Here is a 20,212-nt window from a genome sequence, read left to right on the forward strand (position 1 = left end):
AGGAAGCTAGGGCATTGGAGCAGGGGGAAGGGGAAAGGAATGGACATTGCTCATCGGATCCTAAGCCCATTGAAACTCTGGAGGGGGCACAGCTAGGGAGTGTTACTAGAAGTAATTCAGAGCAATGGGAGAAGTTAAATATAAGGCAAAGGGATGTGTGTAGACCACAGTTTGTCCTCAGGGGTGGGGGCGGAGGGAAGGAAATCTGCTAATTTCTTCCTGTTCCTTCTGTTTGCTTTATTTCTTCTTCTCCCTTATCTTAAAGACACTCAGAGTGGAAGTGGTGAGACTTCTCCCCTGAGGGAATGGCTCTGAGTCACTTTCCTTTGCTTCTTCCCACCTTTACCAGGGCAGCTAGCAGGGCGATGATCCTGACTGACGGCTATTTTCATTCTTTTCTGTCTAACTGTTTAGCCCTGGAATTGGCCTTGCTAGATGGTTAATTTCTAATGGGCAGTCAGGGGAAAAAACTTCGTCAGTGCACAGTTAAGATCACCTGGGGAGACTTTGTCCCCTTGCAGAACCTCAACTTCACCAAAACTCAAACCTCTGAACATCAGAAAATGCTCCCACACCCTTAACTCTGCCCTCTTTCAGCAATATCCCAATATGCCCCGGTAACACACATACGTTTTGCTCTGCCAACACCACAGTGGCTGAAATGTCTGAACTTATCACCTCCATTTACAGCCCTTCCAAACAGACCCACCCCTTCAGTTAGGCCTGACACAGCACAACCCCTGGGCAAGCCAGATGGGGGTGCAGGCTGGGCCTGGCCATGAGAGTGACTGCAGAGCCAGCCACCGCCCACTCAGAGGAATACCCCCACCTCACTGACCCCTGCTCACTCACCCACATTGCCCCCCTCAATTCTTAAAGCCTGGGTGGGGAAGCTTATTTTCTTGTGTGATGCTCTGAGCATCTGGATCTAAGAATGGTGCCCCCTCAGCTGTTCCCCTGGGGAAACCAAAGGGTTAATTTTGAGGGAGCTGATTAGGTCCAAGGTGGACCGGATGATCTCCCCCTAGACTCTCCATGGCCCCAGCCCATGTTGCTAATTGAAAGAACTATGAGATGATGTCCCTTTTATACAGTTTATTACAATGAACAAATCGAGACCACACATCACTAAGGCTAAATTACTGCAAACACTGTGCAGCTAACTAAGGGTTAAATGATACAGTTATGATTTAATCAGTGAATTAACGCATTACCAAGGATACTATATTAAAATAACTTATCAATTAGGTGAAATCATCAGCGTAACACAGCAGAACATCAGCCCTTATAAACCCTAAAACAGGATCCCAAGGAAGCGGCTGTGTATTGAGTTATATACTGATGGGCAACTGGTGGAGCCCCCCTTGGGGAGACTAACCCTTGGCTCCACCCCTTCCGCCTGCAACCTCACCCCCGCTGCCAGACTTCCATTTTCTCCATCTCTACAGATTGGGCTTCCCAAATAACAGGCAGCGTGCACTTGATTAAGAAGGAAGTATTTTCAACAGTAACTTCCTGCAAAGCCACAATTCCTTTGGGATCCAAATCCATGGGCCTTTTGCAGAGTGCTAAGTCACTGACTGGGGAAAACACTTCCCAGATCATCTGAAACTATATTGCCATAACCCTGAATAACACTGTGTTTACCAAACTAAATTAAAACCCAAAATGCTTCATAACATTAGCTGACAGAACTGGACCAGAGGGATTTGCAACTGGGCTTTTGAGTGAATTGAATCAGTATTCTCTTCAGCTAAACTAAAGTGTAAAAAGGCAGGTTGTGAAATCACAGCAAGGCTGTTGCAATTATAGCTACCATGTAAGAACAGAATTTTACTGAAACCTGAGTTCTACCATGACCGTTATTCTGGAATGCAACTTGCTTACCTAAGCTCTCACAATCAAAACTATTATTCAGGGATGTAAAAATTGTTTTATTTCAAACCACTGGTTTGTCTGGATAAGATTTACTGGGAAATGAGTTCTTATAAGTAAAAGGTTCGATGAAGTGAGCTGTAGCTCACGAAAGCTTATGCTCTAATAAATTTGTTAGTCTCTAAGGTGCCACAAGTACTCCTTTTCTTTTTGCGAATACAGACCAACACGGCTGCTACTCTGAAACCTGTTAAAAGTGTGATACTGATAAAAATATAAATATATTATTATAGCAACTGTAAGTGAAATAATGGTATTTATAATCAAAATAAGAAAGTAATCAATAGTGATTATGTAAAGTGTATTGAACTTGAAGTCCTTTATATTCATGTTAAATGCTCTGAAACTGTATGATAGGTAGATACTGTGACCTTTGTACGAACTTCTCCTTTGTAGCTGTGCTGGAGAATGCAAGTTCAGCAAAAACTAAGGTACAAGAAGCTTGTAAAATGCACTTTAAAAAACCCAGTTTCTAAGTGTTATGATATACCTGGCTACTACAACAAAGTTGAAGTTAGGTTAGAGAAAGTTTGCAATTTCTATAATGTTAGCCAATATTAAATAGTACATAGAATATTAACATTATATATAATATATATATTTCTTGAATTGTCTTCATCTTAAGATCTTCCAAAATATTTTATTATTTACGTTACAGAAAGATAGGTGAAGTATTGTAATATCAGGGCTAGGCACAAACATAGCAGAAAAATAGGTAATGCTAGGCCTGGAATGTTCAAAACAAAATTCTAGTCTTGTGTACGTGCTTCTCTGTTTTTGTTTAATGCATGGGGTCTGTATAACAGTCAAAATGTAAAATAGAAGCCATGTTGAAACTTACAACATATCCCCCACGTAGAAGGTGTAGCAATTACTGTCTATGAAAAACATGTCACAGAAAATAGAGAAGAAAGATATATTAGATAAAGTGATATTGGGAAAATTGTGAAACTCCCCCCCCCCCACTTAGGTATAAATACAGGAGGGATAAGCACAGGATCTTTAAGACAGTGTGAGCACTGCAACTCCTGTCTTTCAGAGGGATTGGTAACATAAGCACTCTTCCTTTCTGTATTATGCTGTATTAATCCTTGACTAATATTCCTTGATTAATAAATTGATTAAGACTAGATACTGGATATCTTGCTATTAATTTATATTGCACCCACAACAACTGCGATCATGTCAGTTCATTGCACAATTTGCAATATGATGTTCTCCACCGTTTCAAAGTAGAAATTTTAAATTGCTACTGTTTCCTTAGGAGCATGCCCAATAGCTGGAATATTCTTTCCTACTGGCTGAACTACACTTGAACTTCTTCCATGTCACCATACAGGGGTGAGGAAAAGACACATATAAAATAAGATATTATCGTTTTACTGTCATTTGTCTCAAAGTCCCTAGTAAATCTGAGGTATATGCTGTCAAACAAAGGTAACATCCAATTATGAGACCAAACCGACTTCAGGACAGAGAGAAAAACCCACAAGACAGAGGGGTGGAAGACACTTTCAGTTTCATATAAAATTAAATTCCAGAGCAGGTTATGTCTGATAACTCAAAATCAAAACAGATTCTCCCATTGTATTCTTCTCTGATCAGTTCAATTTTCCTTCACTCTGTGCCACTTCATTATTATTGAGTCATGTTACTTACAAAAGATTTAGCTTAATCACAAGGGGGAAAAGCAGCCAACCTTCCCATCTGCAGACAATCCATGCTTTGCAGGAAAAAGCCCAGAAGCAGCTTTGCCAATAGATGGAAGCACACATGAAAGCACAGAATGATTACTCTGTGTTTGGGATCCATTCAAATTCCCCCTCCAGGCCTGTGACACTTTCATCTCTAGCCCCAGTGAGTCAGATTTAGGATCAAAGTGTGACACCTAAGAACAGGAAGCGCTCAGAACACGGCATCATGTGACACTTTGGGAGGTGCAGGGGTAGAACGAGGGGAGGATAAACGCTATTGTGGCTTACACAGAAGCTAATGCTGCTGGGGCAAGGGGGGATTGTGACAGTGATTGGGAAGGAGGGAATCCCTTTGACTCACCCCGTCTCCTTCAGGTGTCACAGAGTATGAAATGACATTTTTCCTACCCCACTTTGTTATATTTCAATCCATTATACATGAAGAAAATGGTAGAAAAAATATTTCTGTCCTGCAAAACCCCGAGCCAGGTGAGAAGAACTGGGATTGAGACAATCTGTCCCCAAGGGGGAACACAGTGACTATCAATCACTTTGTAATGGGGGAATGGAATCGACGGGATGCTCAGGTTTGTCCAGAGTAGGAAAAATGATGGTGGTGAGCTCAGGTCCAGGGGAAGCTAACCCCAGCCACTCTACCCAGGTTATGTCTGCACTACGAATGTAGTTGTGTTGTTACAAGATCTCTAAGCTGAGCCGCTACCTCCATGTACAATCCCAGGGGAGACAAGGCACAGGCCATTTTTACTTCAGTGTAGCTAGTCAAGGTGAACACTATCTCCCGCACATGGTGCTGATGGATATTTCTGGCAGGAGAAGGACACACTCCCAGGACTTCTAAAGTAAAGGAGTTGATAAAGGAGGATGGGATTCACCCCAAAGGAGAAGGGGCAAAAGACAGAGGCAGGCAATTCACGTGGAGCTGAGAGACCACACTGAAGAAAATGGTACAAACTACGTGGGAATTCGCTCCTGTATTTTACAAAAAATCTTTGGCTAGCCCTAAGACATTTATGGTGGCAGTTCTCAACTGGGGGTCTGGGGGCCCCTGGGGTTCTGAAAGCCCTTTCAGGGAGTCCATATGGACCCACAGCTGAAACCTTGAGTCCCAGCGCCCCGCCACAGGGCGGAAACCCAAAGCTCCCCTCCCCCCAGCCACTGAAGCCACGAGCAGCACGGGGCTGAAACTCTGAGCTTCCCTCTTTCCCTCCCCCACCGAAGCTGGGAGAGGTGGGCTGAAACCCTGAGCTCCCCTCCCTACGCTGAAGTCAGAGCGGCAGGAAGCTGAAACCCCAAGCTCCCCCCACGGAATCCGGGAGTGGCACAGGGCTGAAGCCCGGAGCCCATGAGCAAAGTTGAGGAGGCACAAGGGTGTTGCCGCCCCGAACTGCAGTGCCTTAACCAGAATGTGGCAGTCCTGGGGGCAGCTCCACCCCGCACCTCCTCCACTCCCTCAGCCCCCCTCAAACCCCACCTCTGGTCAGAGATGGGAATCTGGAGCCAGGTAGTGCGGGGCAGCTGCTCCTCTGGCTGCTGGTGTCATGGAGTGGGCAGCCCTGGCATTCCCCCATCTGCTGCTGGTGCTCAGGGTTGCAGCTGCTCCTCAGCTCCCAGCCCACTTTGACTGCTCACGCAGCCGGTTACAGCTGCCCAGGCAGGGACCTGGCTCCAAGGCCAGCAGAGCCATTGGGGAGCAGCCACCGGCACAAAACCCCAGACAGGTAGGTGGCTGCTGAGGCGAGTCAGGGGGTGGAGGTGGCACTTCCTCCCTGGATCCGGCTGTGTGGAGCTAGCCCAAGCCTTGCCAGCCCTTACCCCCCAAAAATAGAAGTCAAAGTACACCTACGCCCAAGGATCCCACCCCTGGGCCCAGATCCCTGAGTCACTATCCACCCCCGCTGGACCCTGGAGTTTTTATAGCATGTTGAGGGGGCCTCAGAAAGAAAAGTTTGAGAACCCCTGATTTATGGCATTACTCGCCTGTGTGGATTCTCTTATGTTTGATGAAAATTGAGCTCTTATTAAAACTTTTCCCACACACAGGGCATGTGTAGTTTGTCACTCCTCTATGGATTCTCTGATGACTAATAAGGGCTGAGCTCCGATTGAAGCTTTTCCCACACTCAGAGCATGTGTAGGGTCGCTCTCCTGTGTGGATTCGCTGATGTGTGATAAGGTGTGAGCTCTGGTTGAAGCTTTTCCCACACTCCAGGCAGGTGTAGGGCGTCTCCCCAGTGTGAATTCGACGATGTTTGTTCAGGTTTGAGCTGTGGTTGAAGGTTTTCCCACACTCAGGACATGTGTAGGGTTTCTCTCCTGTGTGGATTATCCAATGCCTAATAAGGTCTGAACTCTCACTGAAGCTTTTCCTGCACTCGGAGCATATATAGGGTGTCTCTCCTGTGTGGATTCTCTGATGTGTGATAAGGTTTGAGCTGTGGCTGAAGCTTTTCCCGCACTCAGAACATCTGTAGGGAGTCTCTTTTGTGTGGATTCTCCGATGTGTGATGAGGTGCGAGTTCCGTTTGAAGCTTTTCCCACATTCAGAGCATGTGTAGGGTCTCTCTCCTGTGTGGATTCTCTGATGTGTGATGAGGTATGAGCTGTGATTGAAGCGTTTCCCGCACTCAGGACATGTGAAGGGAGTCTCTCCAGTGTGGATTCTCCGATGGGTGATCAGGGCTGAGCCGTGACTGAAGCTTTTCCCACACTCAGTGCATCTGTAGGGAGTCTCTTTTGTGTGGATTCTCAGATGTGTGATAAGGTTTGAGTTCCGACTGAAGCTTTTCCCACATTCAGAGCATGTGTAGGGTCTCTCTCCTGTGTGGATTCTCCGATGTGTGATGAGGTGTGAGTTCCGACTGAAGCTTTTCCCACAATCAATGCATCTGTACGGAGTCTCTTTTGTGTGGATTCTCCGATGTGTGATAAGGTTTGAGTTCCAATTGAAGCTTTTCCCACATTCAGAGCATGTGTACGGCCTCTCTCCAGTGTGGATTCTCCGATGTGTGATGAGGGTTGAGCTCTGACTAAAACTTTTCCCACACTCAAGGCATGTGTAGGGTCTCTCTCCCATGTTCATTCTTTCATGTCAAATAACGTCTAATAACGTACCGAAGCTTTTCTCTGGCCTGTGCTGACTTTCACAGGCTTTTGTCTCTGCACAACTCCAAGAAACTTTCCATTTGGATCTTCCTGCTCATGTCCAATGTGGTTCTACTTGCTCAGCATCTTCCTGCTGTAGAGAGAGAATCCAGACATAGGTCACTCCCTGTGCTGGGGAGAAAGGAAACCCCAGAGAGGTATGGGAAAAGGTGGGCCCAAACCAAAATAAGTGCCAGAGACATCAAACAAAACAGGATTTGATTCGAACTCCTCCCACAACCTGCCCTGCCTAAAGTCCTTCCCCAGAGGACAGAGGATCATTTCTGGGTCCACATCCCACTCATGGGGAAGGAAGATTGGGGAGGGAGCTACAGCCAGATGTCAGTCAGGAGACAAGGGAAGTCATGAGTGACACCTGCCATGAGGATGCCACACCTGCTGGGAACCATTCTGAATTCAGAGAGCTCAGAAAACCTTTGTAGGGAATCCCAAATGTTTGCTTCATTCATGGACAGTTTCTGAGTTGGTTAGCTGCGTCCTCACCTGTCTGGGCACCTTTCTGGAGCTCTTTCCTCAGAGCCCTGGAGATCGGGGACCCACAGCTCTTCCCCTCGTTCCAGGCAGGAGATCACATCAGGTTTGGAAACTGGAAACCCTGAGTAAGAAAAACAAGAGAGAGATCAGCTGAATTTATGGGATACTTGTCACAAAGAGCATTCCATGGTTTTACCCTCAGCTCATTTTTAAGCACCCCAAGGCCAGCTTCCATAGTTCTAAGCATCAGGACAGTTATTATTATTAATCAAATTCATTACACTAGTGCCAAAGAGCCAATAAAAATCAGGGCCCCATTGTTCCAGGCATTGTATAAACACAGAGTAGTAGACGCTCCACGCCCTGAGGAACTTACAATCTATTTAGACAGGACACACACAGAGTGGTGGAAGAAATTAGAATACATGAGCAGCGTGAACAATGTAATGGCAGACAGATAACACAGGCATATCTTGATACTATTGTATTTAACTGTGATGCGGTACACAAACCCCACACTGGGCCTGATGGGGTTAAAGGACACTACCCAGCCCCAGGCCTGCGGAGCATGCTTCAGCTGGAGGAGCAGGTTAAAAGATGCTTAGAAGCCCAGGGAAATGGGGGAGAGGGAACAGGCTAAGGGAAAACAGGTCCTTCACCTGAAAAGCCAATGGGAAGGTTGGACCTGGGTGGACCAGCGACTGTGGTGTGGCCCCCAGGACGTGCCTTCTCCAAAATCTGCCTCCCCCTTTTCTCACAACCAGCAGACCCCACAGGGCTCTGCTCTTTTGAACTTGGGGGGGAGCTTGAATGGGAGATGAGACTCTGACCAGAGACCTCGGAAGAGGCAGTTGCCATGGTGGAGAACTACCTGATGTCCCTTGGGACCAAAGCTGAAATGCCAAAAGCCAGTCTGGTGCAGCCCCGGGGCCCCAAGTATCACTGAGCCCAAACCTCACTGAGGTAACCAGGGGCACTTGGAGACCTAATCCTAGTTGGGGGCATCAAAAGGCCAGTAGAGGAGCCCAGAAGCCTACCCTCAGCTAACCAGGAGACATTTGGGTTAAACAGAGCAGCCTCATTAGAAGGGGCCATCCCACTCAGGAGAATTAATGGAAACCAGGTATGCTAACCGTTAGTCCCCTTGGCCCCCGAACAAACTATTACATTAACATTATGAATTTTACCTGTACATTTGAACTAGCCCTTGAAAGCATGAACATGTCACCGAGTATTATACCGAGATAGGCCAGATTATATCAGCCCATAAAATATTCACACACCTTTGTATCAATGTGTCATGTATTTGTGTGTTCCTGGCTCTCTGGGTGTGGGTGGGGAATGGGTTTCCTGTGGCATCTGCTATGAGCAGGGGGTGATTAACGCCAAATTCCAAGGCCCATTATGCAGCTATCCAGAGTTTGAGGCTTTGGCCCCTTTCAGTAAGAGCACTGACTGGTGTTACCTGTTTCAGGAGACTGGGAAACAAAGACAGATTTGGGGCATAAAACGCTGTTTGAGCTGACTGAGGGGGTGTCCTTGAGTATGACTACACTGCAGAAATGAAACCTGATAGGTAGCCTGAGCCCGGGTCTGCAGACTCAGGCTCGCAGGGCTCACATTACAGCACTAAAAACAGCCGTGTACCTTCCTGCTCAGGCTGGAGCTTGGGATCTGAATCCTGGGGCGGCGTGTAGGTCTCAGCGCTTGAGCTTCAGCCAGAGCTGGAACATCGATATGGCTATTTTTAGTGCGCAATGGTTCTCAAACTGTGGGTCGTAACCCCAAAGTGGGTCATGACCCCGTTTTAATGTGGTCACCAGGGCTGACTTAGACTTGCTGGGGTCTGGGGCCGAAGCCTGAGGGCTTGAGCCCTGGGCAGTGGAGCTCAGGTTACAGGCTCCTTGCCTGTGGCTGAAGCCCTTGCCTTCGGCTTTGCCCCCACCATCCAGGACGGCAGGGCTAGGGCAGGCTCAGACTTTGGCCCTCCCTTCTGGGGTTGTATAGTAACTGGACTTAACTATCTTGAGTCATTTTTAGGGTTGTCAATTATTTGCAGTTAACTGGGGGAAAAAAGCCCCCCGCATCATGCTCCATTTCCCCCAGAAGGCCTCTCATTGCAGGGATCGACATTCCCCACTGCGCCATCCTCCAGTGCCACCAGCTGGCCCCTCACACTGCGTGCAGACACCCTCCTGCATCATGCCCCAATGCCCCTGGCTGGCCACTTGTTCCAGGGGCCGTCCCTCCTGCCTCATGCCCCATTGCCCCTGGATAGCCCTTCAATCCAGGAACTCCCCCCGGCCCCCTCCCCGCACAATGACCCATTGTCCGCGGCCGGCCCCATGCTCCAAGGGGCACCCCATAGAGAACAGGGGCCTGGCAAGCTCAGCCTCTCTGCACCAGCCTCTCTTCCCCTGCCACATGCTGCACATTGTATACGTTATAGTCTGTGTTGTAATCAAAATCAATATATTTGAAAATTTTAGAAAACATCCAAAAATATTTAAATAAATAGTATTCTATTATAGTTTAATAGTACAATTAATTTTTTTAATCACTTGATGGCCTAGTAATTTTGTATCATCTGCAAAATTTGCCACCTCACTGTACACCCCTTTTTCCAGATCATTTAGGAATATATTGAATTGTACTGGTCCCAGTACATCTCTCTGCAAGACCCCGCTATTCACATCTCTCCACTATGAAAACTGACCATTTATTCCTACCCATTGTTTTCTGTCTTTTAACCAGTTAACCGTCCACGAGAGGACCTTCCCTCTTATGCCATGACAGCTTAGTTTGCTTAAGAGCATTTGATGAGGGACCTTTTTGAAGGCTTTGTGAAAGTCCAAGTACACAATATCCACTGGATCACCCTTATCAATGTTTTTTGACCTGACAAATAATTCTATAAAGGATTAATGAGGCACAATTTCCCTTTACAAAGTCACATTGATTCTTCCACAACCACTCATGTTCATTTGTGGGTCTGATAATTCTGTTCTTTATTACAGTTTCAACCAATTTACCTGATAGTGAAGTTACACTCACAAGCCTATAAGTTCCCGGCTCGCCTCTGGAGCCTTTTAATAAAATAAAATAAAAAAAAATCAGTGTCACATTAGCTGTCTGCAAACCATCTGGTACAGAGCCTGATTTTAGCGATGGTGATGTGATGTTTACCCCACACTACTCTAGGAGGGTCAGTAACTTCCTTCTTCTCCCTGCCCACAGAATTCTGTAAACCCGCACTCCATATACAGGCAGTCTCTTTTTAAAATGTCCCGGTCTCCCACACTTGTAACACACCATCATCCGAGATCCCACTGGTCTTTCCCTGGCCTCTGCCTCTTCTTTTCAGCACCCTTTCCCTATGTAGCTTCCTTGATCTTCCTCCCTGGATCCAGACCCTTAAACTGCAGACATTCCTAGAAGGGGTCAGCCTCTACAAACTCCTCTGTTATTTAACTGCCACATCTAGGGTGACGATTTGATGCTGCCTGACCCACAGCGGGGTGCTCTCTGGGAGACTCTGAAGGAACGGTTCAAGAATGACAGTGTCCATAATAGCTTGGCCACATATTGGGTGTCTAGCCTTAGCCAACAAGTGGCCCAGCCTGTCAGTACTGGGCAAATGCCCGGGGCCATAGTCCTCCCATCCATCCTGCAGCTCAAAATTTTTTGCCAGTACTTTTCTGCCAAAAGGCCCACCCACTCTAAGATGGGCACCTGAACCACTTCGTAGTGCCTTTCCCGCTCGTCATGGAGCGCCAGGTCAGCCTCCTGAGCTTCCCCTGTTCAATAGGGAGCTAGCCGTAAGGCCCAGATTCCCTTATCCCGTCCTGCCCCCACAGCCACTCTCCCAAATGTGACCAAAAATCCATTGGGGTCAACCGTGGGGTCCATCCTGCAGAGGCCTAGACCCTGTGCCCGGCTGCTGATCCTGCCACAGGACTCACCAAACTTTGTAATAGCTGCTGCTGCTTCTACACCCGCACTTGCTTCCTTAAAATTCCTGAGGGCTTTTTAGTTCCTCAATCTGCCAGGTAAGCAAGGACTGTCTCTCCGACTGCTGGAAGCTCTGCAAGATCACCTGCATTTCCTTCTGCTGTTCTACCTGCCATTGTAAAGTTTCCTCCACCTCCTGGCCTGCCAAACTTTTACCCTCGCTCCCCTATCCATGGGGTAATCAATAGGCAAACCGTGGACTAAATCCAGACTGCCAGACACTTTTTGAATGGACCACAAAATCTTTTTTTTTTTAAATTTCTCTGGAGTCTGGACCTTGACTATAACTTGGCCAAGAAATTTGCACCTTGACAGACAATAACTGTCTACCCCTGCCTGTCACGTTCTCCACCCCCATGGATAAAGGCAGGATCCCAGACAGGCCCCCATGTGTGATGGAGCACTCACTGTGCCTGTCCTCTTTGCTTTGCACAGACCACTCAGAGACCTTTTCTTCTATAGATACGCCCTACAGTTTATTTACAGTGTCTCACTCCACCACCTTTTACATTCCAGTGCAGTCACACTATTCGGAGGCCTATAAAGTTACACTATAAAGTTAGGCCAAAATAAGTCGCCTTGTGCGCATGTCTACACTTATTAGTCTTCCAGTGATACAAGTGCCAACACAGTAACATCACCTTCCCGAGCAGCTTTGGGCCATGGTCAATATACATAGGTCAATGCAGCATGAGCATAGATACTGAGTTACTTATGTTGACTATAACAATCCTTCAGCCACTGTCCCACAACGCCCGACACTGACCGCGCTGGTCACAGTTGTGAACTCCACTGCCCGGGGTCATGTAGACCGGAAGCCCCTGCACCCCCTTAAACCCCTGCACATTTTTGAAATGCCTTTTCCTGGTTGTCCAGCTTAATGAGCACAACTAGCAGCTCTCCACTGCTGTGGGCAACTGCCCAGCTGCCCGTGCCAGCCACATACTCCAGACATGCTCCTGCCTGGAGTAGGCAAGAGACATTGGATCTCCTGGGCTGTGGGAAGAAGCGGCTGTGCAAGCACAGCTCTGAACCAGCTGTATGAACATCGACATCTACAGGCAGATTGCTGGGGGGATGCCGGAGACGGGCTATGACCGGGACCAGCAGCCGTGCCACATGACAGCCAAGGAACTATGGCAGGCACACCCCCAGGCCAGGGAGGCCAACGATCGATTGGGTGTTGAGCTGCAGATCTGCTGCTTTCACAAGGAGCTGCAAGGCATGCTCGGCTGAGACCCCACCATGACCCCGCACACGACTGTGGATACCGCCGAGGACCCGGAGTCAGAGGGTCCTGCCATGAACAGCAAAGAGGAAGCGGATGAGGAAGAGGAGGAGGAATATGGGGGACCGGCTACCAAGGGATCCAGCTGCGCTGCGAGCCAGGACCTGTTTTTGATGCCACCGCAGTCCAGCCAATCCCTGCTATCGAGCACTGGTGCAGGGGAAGGAATCTCGGCTAAGTGTTGCATTTGTTTCCCATTTTAGTGATGACACCCCCAACTTATCAGGACACAGCTACCTATTCTTCACTGATTCACTCGCACTAGAAGTGGTTGTGGTACAACACAGAGGTAGAGCTGTTCTCTGCTTTTCGTTCCCCGCTCAAGTTAGCTGAGGGGACCATGCAGTTTGTTTATGTCCACAGGGATGTTCTTCGAATTCTGCTGAGCGATCTAGATGAAACTTCCATGGAGGAGCCCTGCAATCCTCTCCTGAAGGTTTCTAGGGATGGCAGCCTTATTTCTTCCTCCATGGTAGGACACTTTCCCCCGCCATTTGGCAATAACTTCAGCAGGCATCATTGCCTTAAACAGGCTAGCGGCATACGGGCCAAAGCAACTTCAGGATGCCGGCAGCAACTGTTCTCTCTGCCTTTGTTACCCTCAGGAGTAAGATATCAAATAAAACCACCAAAAGCTGTGCAGAATGGTGCTAGTATTCAGTCCCAGAGCCCTATGCTCAGTTTCATGCACCCCAGCAATTCCCTCCCCATTTCCCTCACCCCTGGCAGGCCAGACTCACCATGGCCGGTACTGTTAGTTGCACCGTGATCCAGCACTCCAGAGCAGAAGTGTCCAGAAGCAGCTCTTGTTTAATACTCTGGGGGAGCAAGGGATAAACCAGCACTTGCATAACAATGGAAAAGTAACCCTTTCTGTTGGTGTACTCCTTGGCAAGGTGCTCTATGGCCATAATAGGTTTGTGTGCGTCTACTGTTCCACTGCAGTTCGGGAACCCCACAGCTGCAAAGCCACCTGCTGTGTTCTGTACATTGCTGAGGGTCACAGTCCTGCGTAGCAGGAGATGATAAATAGACTGAAGGGAAGGTCAATAAATAGACTCGCCAAGGTCCTTTGCCACTGAACTAACCCTGTGGCCTCTCTTTATGAGGAGCACGGAGGTCTGCTGAATCAGCAACCTGCACTCCCTGCTAGTGCAGAGAACACAGGAGCGCCAAGAACAGCAACACTGACAACTCTGCAGTGCTAGCACCACTCTGCAGCACTAACAACACTACTGACCTGACCGCTGATTTGGTAAGTGGAGAGCTGCCCACCCAGGGGCTCACAATGTTGGGGACACCGGGCATGGCCACTAGGTAACTCAACGGGATGGAAGACCACGAGTGTTGATTAAGCCCCCTCGCTTTAGGCCCAGATGGCCTCCCCTTCCCTTTTCTGCCCAGAGATACTCACAGCAGTCACGCTGAGCTGTTTGCAACAGTTCATTGCAGGCGCAGACTGGCTGGAACAAGATTAGCTCAAGCAGGACAGGAATGTTAGATAATGCTGAACAAACAACTCCATATATGGGGGAATAGATGATAAAAGGAAAAAGGGGAACGGGCTGGTATACCAGATTGGCTATATGGATACTCAGGGCAGCTTGCTATTGGATAAGTATGCTAAAGAATGAATGTCTAAAATATGTGTAACTGCTTCCACTGGTGTACAGGATTTGAGATTGTTGTCTCCCTGTACCGCTTGAAGCTTCAAATAATCTTTTCTACTTCTCCACCCTGTTGTGATTATTGGGCGACGCACACCAGGCAACGAATCCAGCTGTTGCTTGCCTCGGTCACTCTGTGTCGGCAATAACCACCTAACATGGCAGAAACCTCCAAGCTAGAGAATCTCCCCATCCCCCAGCTACAGATCCCCCAGAGTCTGATAAGGTTTGGACACACTGGGTAATGAGTAGAGGTCAAAAAGAAAATGGGGAAACGGACTGGAATTTGTAAGACAATGGCAGAGACTGTAGCCATGAAGAAGAACAACAGTAAGAAACGTAGAATATTGCGAACCCTGGCCATGCCTGTTAGATGGCTAAGACAACAAACAACAAAATTGGCAGGGCAAGTAACAGAAACAAACAAAGATAAAAGAAACAACAGACGCAATACTGCCTGGGAAATCACCAGCTCTGCTGACAGGGCAGCAAGCAATCCAGACACACGATATGTCACAGCAAGCAGAGAAACAGAAACAGCTGTAGAGAAGCGGCAAAAAAAGAGAAGTGCCGCCCTCTACTATCCATCTTGGTGGCAACAACAGGCTCCGGGTCCTTAGATAGTGCCTGATGGGTGGGGACAGAAATGGAGAAAGGTGGCCCTAGCAAAATTAAGGGATGGAACCTGGAATGGAATGGGAATATGTAGAATAACCCAAACCAAGAGCAACTAAACAGCCCATGGGCAGGGGCCATCACACTACAACCACCACCGTATGATGAGAGCCATGTTCCAGTGAAACCGAAACCCAGACTGGTGGCTTGTCAGAATGGGAGAAGTAAGTACACAGAGGGAGAAGTTGCCAACAATACTTTCCCTAGATTGGTAAATCAGATGGAGGAGGAAACGGAATAGGTCACAGAACACATTAGGCAACAGGGGCTGCTCTTGGATCACAGGACAATGGATAAAAAAAGGATTTCAAAGTAAAAAACCTAGAGTATGTGGGCCACGACCGGGAATTAATGCATTGTCAGAAAAAAATATAGCCAACAAGAGGAAAAAATTTAGGCTGGCAAACACAGGCTAAACATCTTAAAACTATGCATGTAGTTCCCCAGAAATGGTTACCTGCAGCTGGGAATCCCTGCAATCCATTGGAAATGCAGACAAAAACAACAGGCATTGGGAGAACAAATTCAGGGTTTGTGGAAACGGGTAGCAACCCCCCCTCTCCCTCCCAGAGCCAGGAACAAAAGCAGGGATACAGGTTTCCAGCCCTCTGCTTTAACCCACAGAGCCCCACTCTCCCACTCAGAGCCAATTATAGAACCTTTTTTGCTCAAATATTTTCACATTGTTGGGGACACCGGGCATGGCCACTAGGTAACTCAAGCGGATGGAAGACCTCGAGTGTCGATGAAGCCCCCTCACTCTAGGCCCAGATGGCCTCCCCCTTCCCTTTTCTGCCCGGAGATACTCACAGCGGTCACGCTGAGAAGTTTGCAACAGCGTATTGCAGGCGCAGACTGGCTGGAGCAAGATTAGCTCAAGCAGGACAGGAATGTTAGATAGTGCTGAACAAATAACTCCATATATGGGGGAAATAGATGATAAAAGGAAAAAAGGGGAACGGGCTGGTATACCGGATTGGCTATATGGATACTCAGGGCAGCTTGCTATTGGATAAGTATGCTAAAGAATGAATGTATAAAATATGTGTAACTGCTTCCACTGGTGTGCAGGATTTGAGATTGTTGTCTCCCTGTACCGCTTGAAGTTTCAAATAAACTTTTCTACTTTTCCACCCCGTTGTGATTATTGGGCGATGAATCCAGCTGTTGCTTGCCTCGGGCTTTTGTGCCAGCAACAACATACTGGTTAAGTTTTCCTCGGGCTTTTGTGCCAGCAACAGTTTTTGGCGTCCCTGGGTGGGCTAGAGGCTACAACACAAGCCTTGCCCTGATCCCTTGCGGAGACCGGTGGATGAGGACTCCAACCGACACCCAGTGCACACCGGTGTGATTCCCGGGGGCCTCGGAGGGGCATAGCCCAACCGGCCCCGTAGGGCACAACGGTGCAACGCGCCTGATAAGTGGAGAAGCGCCACGGGAGACTGTGGGGAACCGGTCCTTTGGATTTCAAAAGGTTCCTACCTTATCCGGATTGTCTGCTCTCTTTTGAGCCTGGGCATGCCCAGAGTTACCCTGTAGGCATGGGACAGGGACAGAGCTCGGGAGGGAGGGCACAGTGTACACCCCTAGAGTGCATCCTAGCAAATTGGAAGGTATTTGGATCGGATCCGATGACTAAGAATAAATTAAAACGATACTGTACAGTTGACTGGCCTCAATATCAACTAGAGGACCAGGAGCGGTGGCCACCAGGAGGGTCAATTAATTACAATACTATCCTCCAGTTACTTTTGTTCTGTCAGCGAACGGGGAAATGGAATGAACATCTGTATGCGCACTTGTTTCTGGCTTTGTGTAATCGATCAGATGTCTTACAGCAATGTAATTTGACTCCGCCTGGTTTGGTAATGAATAATGTTAGTCCCCAGACCTCCACCCCATCTGTGATGGCAGGTCCGGTGTCCCCTTCAGCCCCCATCTGATAGGGCCCCGACAGTGGGCTTATATCCTTTACTTACTGAAACTAAGATCTCTCGTACTGGAACGGGTGAGCGTCAGCCACGATTATGCAGGTCTATACCCATGTGCCCTTAACCCTATGAATTTGGCTGCTTTCAAAGTACAGGCAGGGGAGTTTTCCACCAACCCGAGTAGGTTTATTTCAGTTTTTGAGGGCTGCCTTAGCATCTACAAGCCAGATTGGGACGATTGCAACGTCCTCCTGCGCACCTTATTGTCTGAGGTCAAACGACAACAGGTCGTGTCCAAGGCAAGGGAGGAGGCACAGAGACGGTATGACCAGGATCGTAATAATGTTCCTGACCCAGATGAGCAGGTCCCCCGAGTAGACCCCAGGTGGAACCCAAATGATCCTGCAGGTATGACCCAGCTTACCACCTATAAGCAGTTGCTTTTGCATGGACTCTGTCACTGTCTGACATAATAATTGGGCAAAACCGTATGAGGTAATGCAGGATATCTAAAGGAAAGCCCAAGGTCCTTCCTACAGCGTATTCAGGAAGCTATTCGACAGAACACCAATGCAGACCCCGATGATCAGGAAACTGAGGCAATCATTAAGGGAATTTTCACGAGCAGAGCAGCCCCTGATATTAAGAGAAAGTTACAGAAAAAAGAGGATCTAATGGGCATGACCATGGCACAAATCTTAGAGACTGCAAACCCAGCTTATAGTCTAAGGCAGGCAGAAAAGGAGAAAAAGCAAGTTAGGATGATGGTAGCGGTGGTACAGGCCGGCACTATGGGAAGTGGCCAGGGAGGAAGGGGCCGTGGACGCGGACGTCCGGGCCCGCAGGAGAGACGACTGGGTCGCAACCAGTGTGCCTTGTGTAGACAAGAGGGACACTGGAAGAATGAGTGCCCAGAGAGGAATGGAAAGGGGGGTGCCCCTATGAGGGCAATGGAGGAACAGGAATAGGGGTGTCAGGGTGGACGGACCACCCTACCCCCAGAACCCCGAGTAAAGATGCGGGTGGGAAGTTCGGAAACAGACTTTTTAGTGGACTCTGGAGCTGAACGAACTGCCGTGAATCGACCCCTTCAGTTGCCAGTAGCAGACTCCCTTACCGTGGTGGGCGCCCCAGGCAGAGGCACCAAGTACCCAGTGTATGCCCCAGCAGATGCACTTTGGGAAATAGGACTATATCTCACAAGCCGGTCTATCTCCCTGAGTGCCTGACGCCTCTGCTGAGACCGGATCTGCTTTGTCGCCTAGGCGCCACCTTGCAGTTTACTCAAGACGAAATAACCCTTACCCTACCCCCCGAGAACGCATGGATCATGACCCTTCCAGTTGAGCCCTCAGTTATGCAAGCCCCAGAATGGAGCCTGTGGGAAGACCGGGTGTACCCTTTAGTGTGGGCAGCGGGGGTCCCAGGAAAAGCTACCCATCAAGTCCCTGTTAAGGTTCAGCTCCTGCCAGGAAAAGGCCCGGTGCGAGTTAAACAGTATCCAATTGCGAGGGAAGCCAGAGAAGGTTTACAGGACACTATAGATCGGTTCCTAACATATGGAATCCTCCGGGAATGCCAGTCAGCCTGGAACACTCCCATCCTGCCCGTACGAAAACCTGACGGCACGTATCTCTTGGTACAGGATCTGAGGGCGGTTAATGAACGGGTTAAAACTCTGCACCCCCTGGTTCCGAATCTGTATACCTTACTGGCTTCTGTAGGAGGCCAGTATACCCATTTTTCAGTCCTCGATTTGAAAGATGCGTTCTTCGCTATTCCCGTAGATACCTCGTCCCCCCAAAAAAATCTTTTCTTTCGAGGGAGAGGACACAAAAAGGGTTAAAAAGCAACTATGCTGGACAGTATTGGCCCAGGGATTTAAAAATTCCCCCACCCTTTCTGGCCAGGGATCTGGAAGAGTGGAACAACGAGGAGGGGGCTCTTCTTCTTCAATATGTAGATGATTTGTTAATTGCTACAGGGGGCCTAACCCCATGCCTCAAAGCCACTGTGGGCCTCCTGAATTTTATTGGCCTCCGAGGATATCGGGTATCAAGAAGCAAGGCTCAAATTGCCCTCCCGATGGTACAATTCCTGGGGTTCCACCACATAAGGCAGGAGGAGCGTCAGCTTTCCAATGAGAGGAAGGAGGCTGTCTGCCAGGTTCCCATTCCCATTAATCGTAAACGCCTCAGAGCCTTCCTGGGCATGGTGGGGTTCTGTCGGATATGGATCCCAGAATTTGGACTATGGGCTAGACCCCTCTACAATTGTGTAAAAGGAGCAGATCATGACCCCTTCTATTGGGCCCCAGAGGCCGACAGGGCATTTAAAATCTTGAAAAGGAAGCTGATGGAAGCTCTGGCTCTGGGCCTCCCGGATCTCACTAAGCCGTTTCAGTTGTATGTACATGAATGAAAGGGGGTGGCCCTAGGAGTGCTCACACAGTTGTTGGGAGCATGGAAATGTCCCGTGGCCTATTTCTCTAAGCAGCTGAACCAAGTGGCAAAGGGATGGCCAGCATGCCTGCGGGCAGTTGCAGCAGCCAGCGTCAGGGCTGTGGAAGCTGAGAAACTAACTTTGGGAGGGACAATACAGATATATACCCCTCATATGGTCCGAGCCTTATTGGATGCAAAGGGAGGCCCTTTGGCTCACCCAGGCTTGGATGGCTAAGTACCAGGCTAAACTTCTGGAGAACTCTGAAGTCACCTTACAACCTTGCCCCTCCCTTAACCCCGCCACCCTCTTACCAGAGACTGAGGAAGAGGAACATGATTGTTTAGAGATCATAGATGCCCAATACTCTAGCCGTCCGGACTTAAAAGATATACCCCTCCTAAATGCAGATCATGAGTGGTATACTGATGGTAGCAGCACTGTGATAAATGGGCAAAAGAGGGCGGGCTATGCTGTCGTAACCCTCCATGACACTGTGGAAGCCAAGGGTTTGCCCACTGGGACCTCTGCCCAGCTGGCTGAACTAGTCGCCCTGACCCGTGCTCTTGAACCGTCAAAAGGAAAGCGGGTCAATGTTTTTACCGATTCAAAATATGCCTTTGGAGTGCTACATGCTCATGCTGGCTTATGGAAGCAAAGGAGAATGCTGACAGCTCAAGGCTCCCCAATCAAGTACGGACCCCAATTCTCCGGCTCCTAGAAGCCATACAACTCCCCTCGGAAGTGGCGGTGGTACACTGTAAAGCCCATCAAAGGGAAGATCAAGATGTGGCCGGGGTAACACCCAGGCAGATAGAGAGGCTAAGCATGCTGCCATCCTGATATCCCCTCAGACTGAGAATGCCCATATGCATCCCTTATCCCATCCGTGGGGGAGCTTCCAACCCCCAG

The 20,212-nt window shown here is 48.6% G+C and overlaps 1 protein-coding gene across 1 annotated transcript in view; it reads right to left on the reverse strand.

Moving 5' to 3' along the window:
• Positions 1–1,080: 1,080 nt before the first annotated feature.
• LOC119863660 (zinc finger protein 271-like) overlaps positions 1,081–20,212 on the reverse strand; it is a 79,964-nt gene continuing 60,832 nt past the window's right edge. Inside the window, exon 7 of the mRNA XM_043505792.1 lies at positions 1,081–6,723. Coding sequence (XP_043361727.1) covers positions 5,620–6,723 — 1,104 coding nt within the window. The 3' untranslated portion in view covers positions 1,081–5,619. The remainder of the gene's footprint in view (positions 6,724–20,212) is intronic.

Source organism: Dermochelys coriacea, chromosome 11 (assembly GCF_009764565.3).
Source record: "Dermochelys coriacea isolate rDerCor1 chromosome 11, rDerCor1.pri.v4, whole genome shotgun sequence".
Lineage (NCBI taxonomy): Eukaryota > Metazoa > Chordata > Testudines > Dermochelyidae > Dermochelys > Dermochelys coriacea.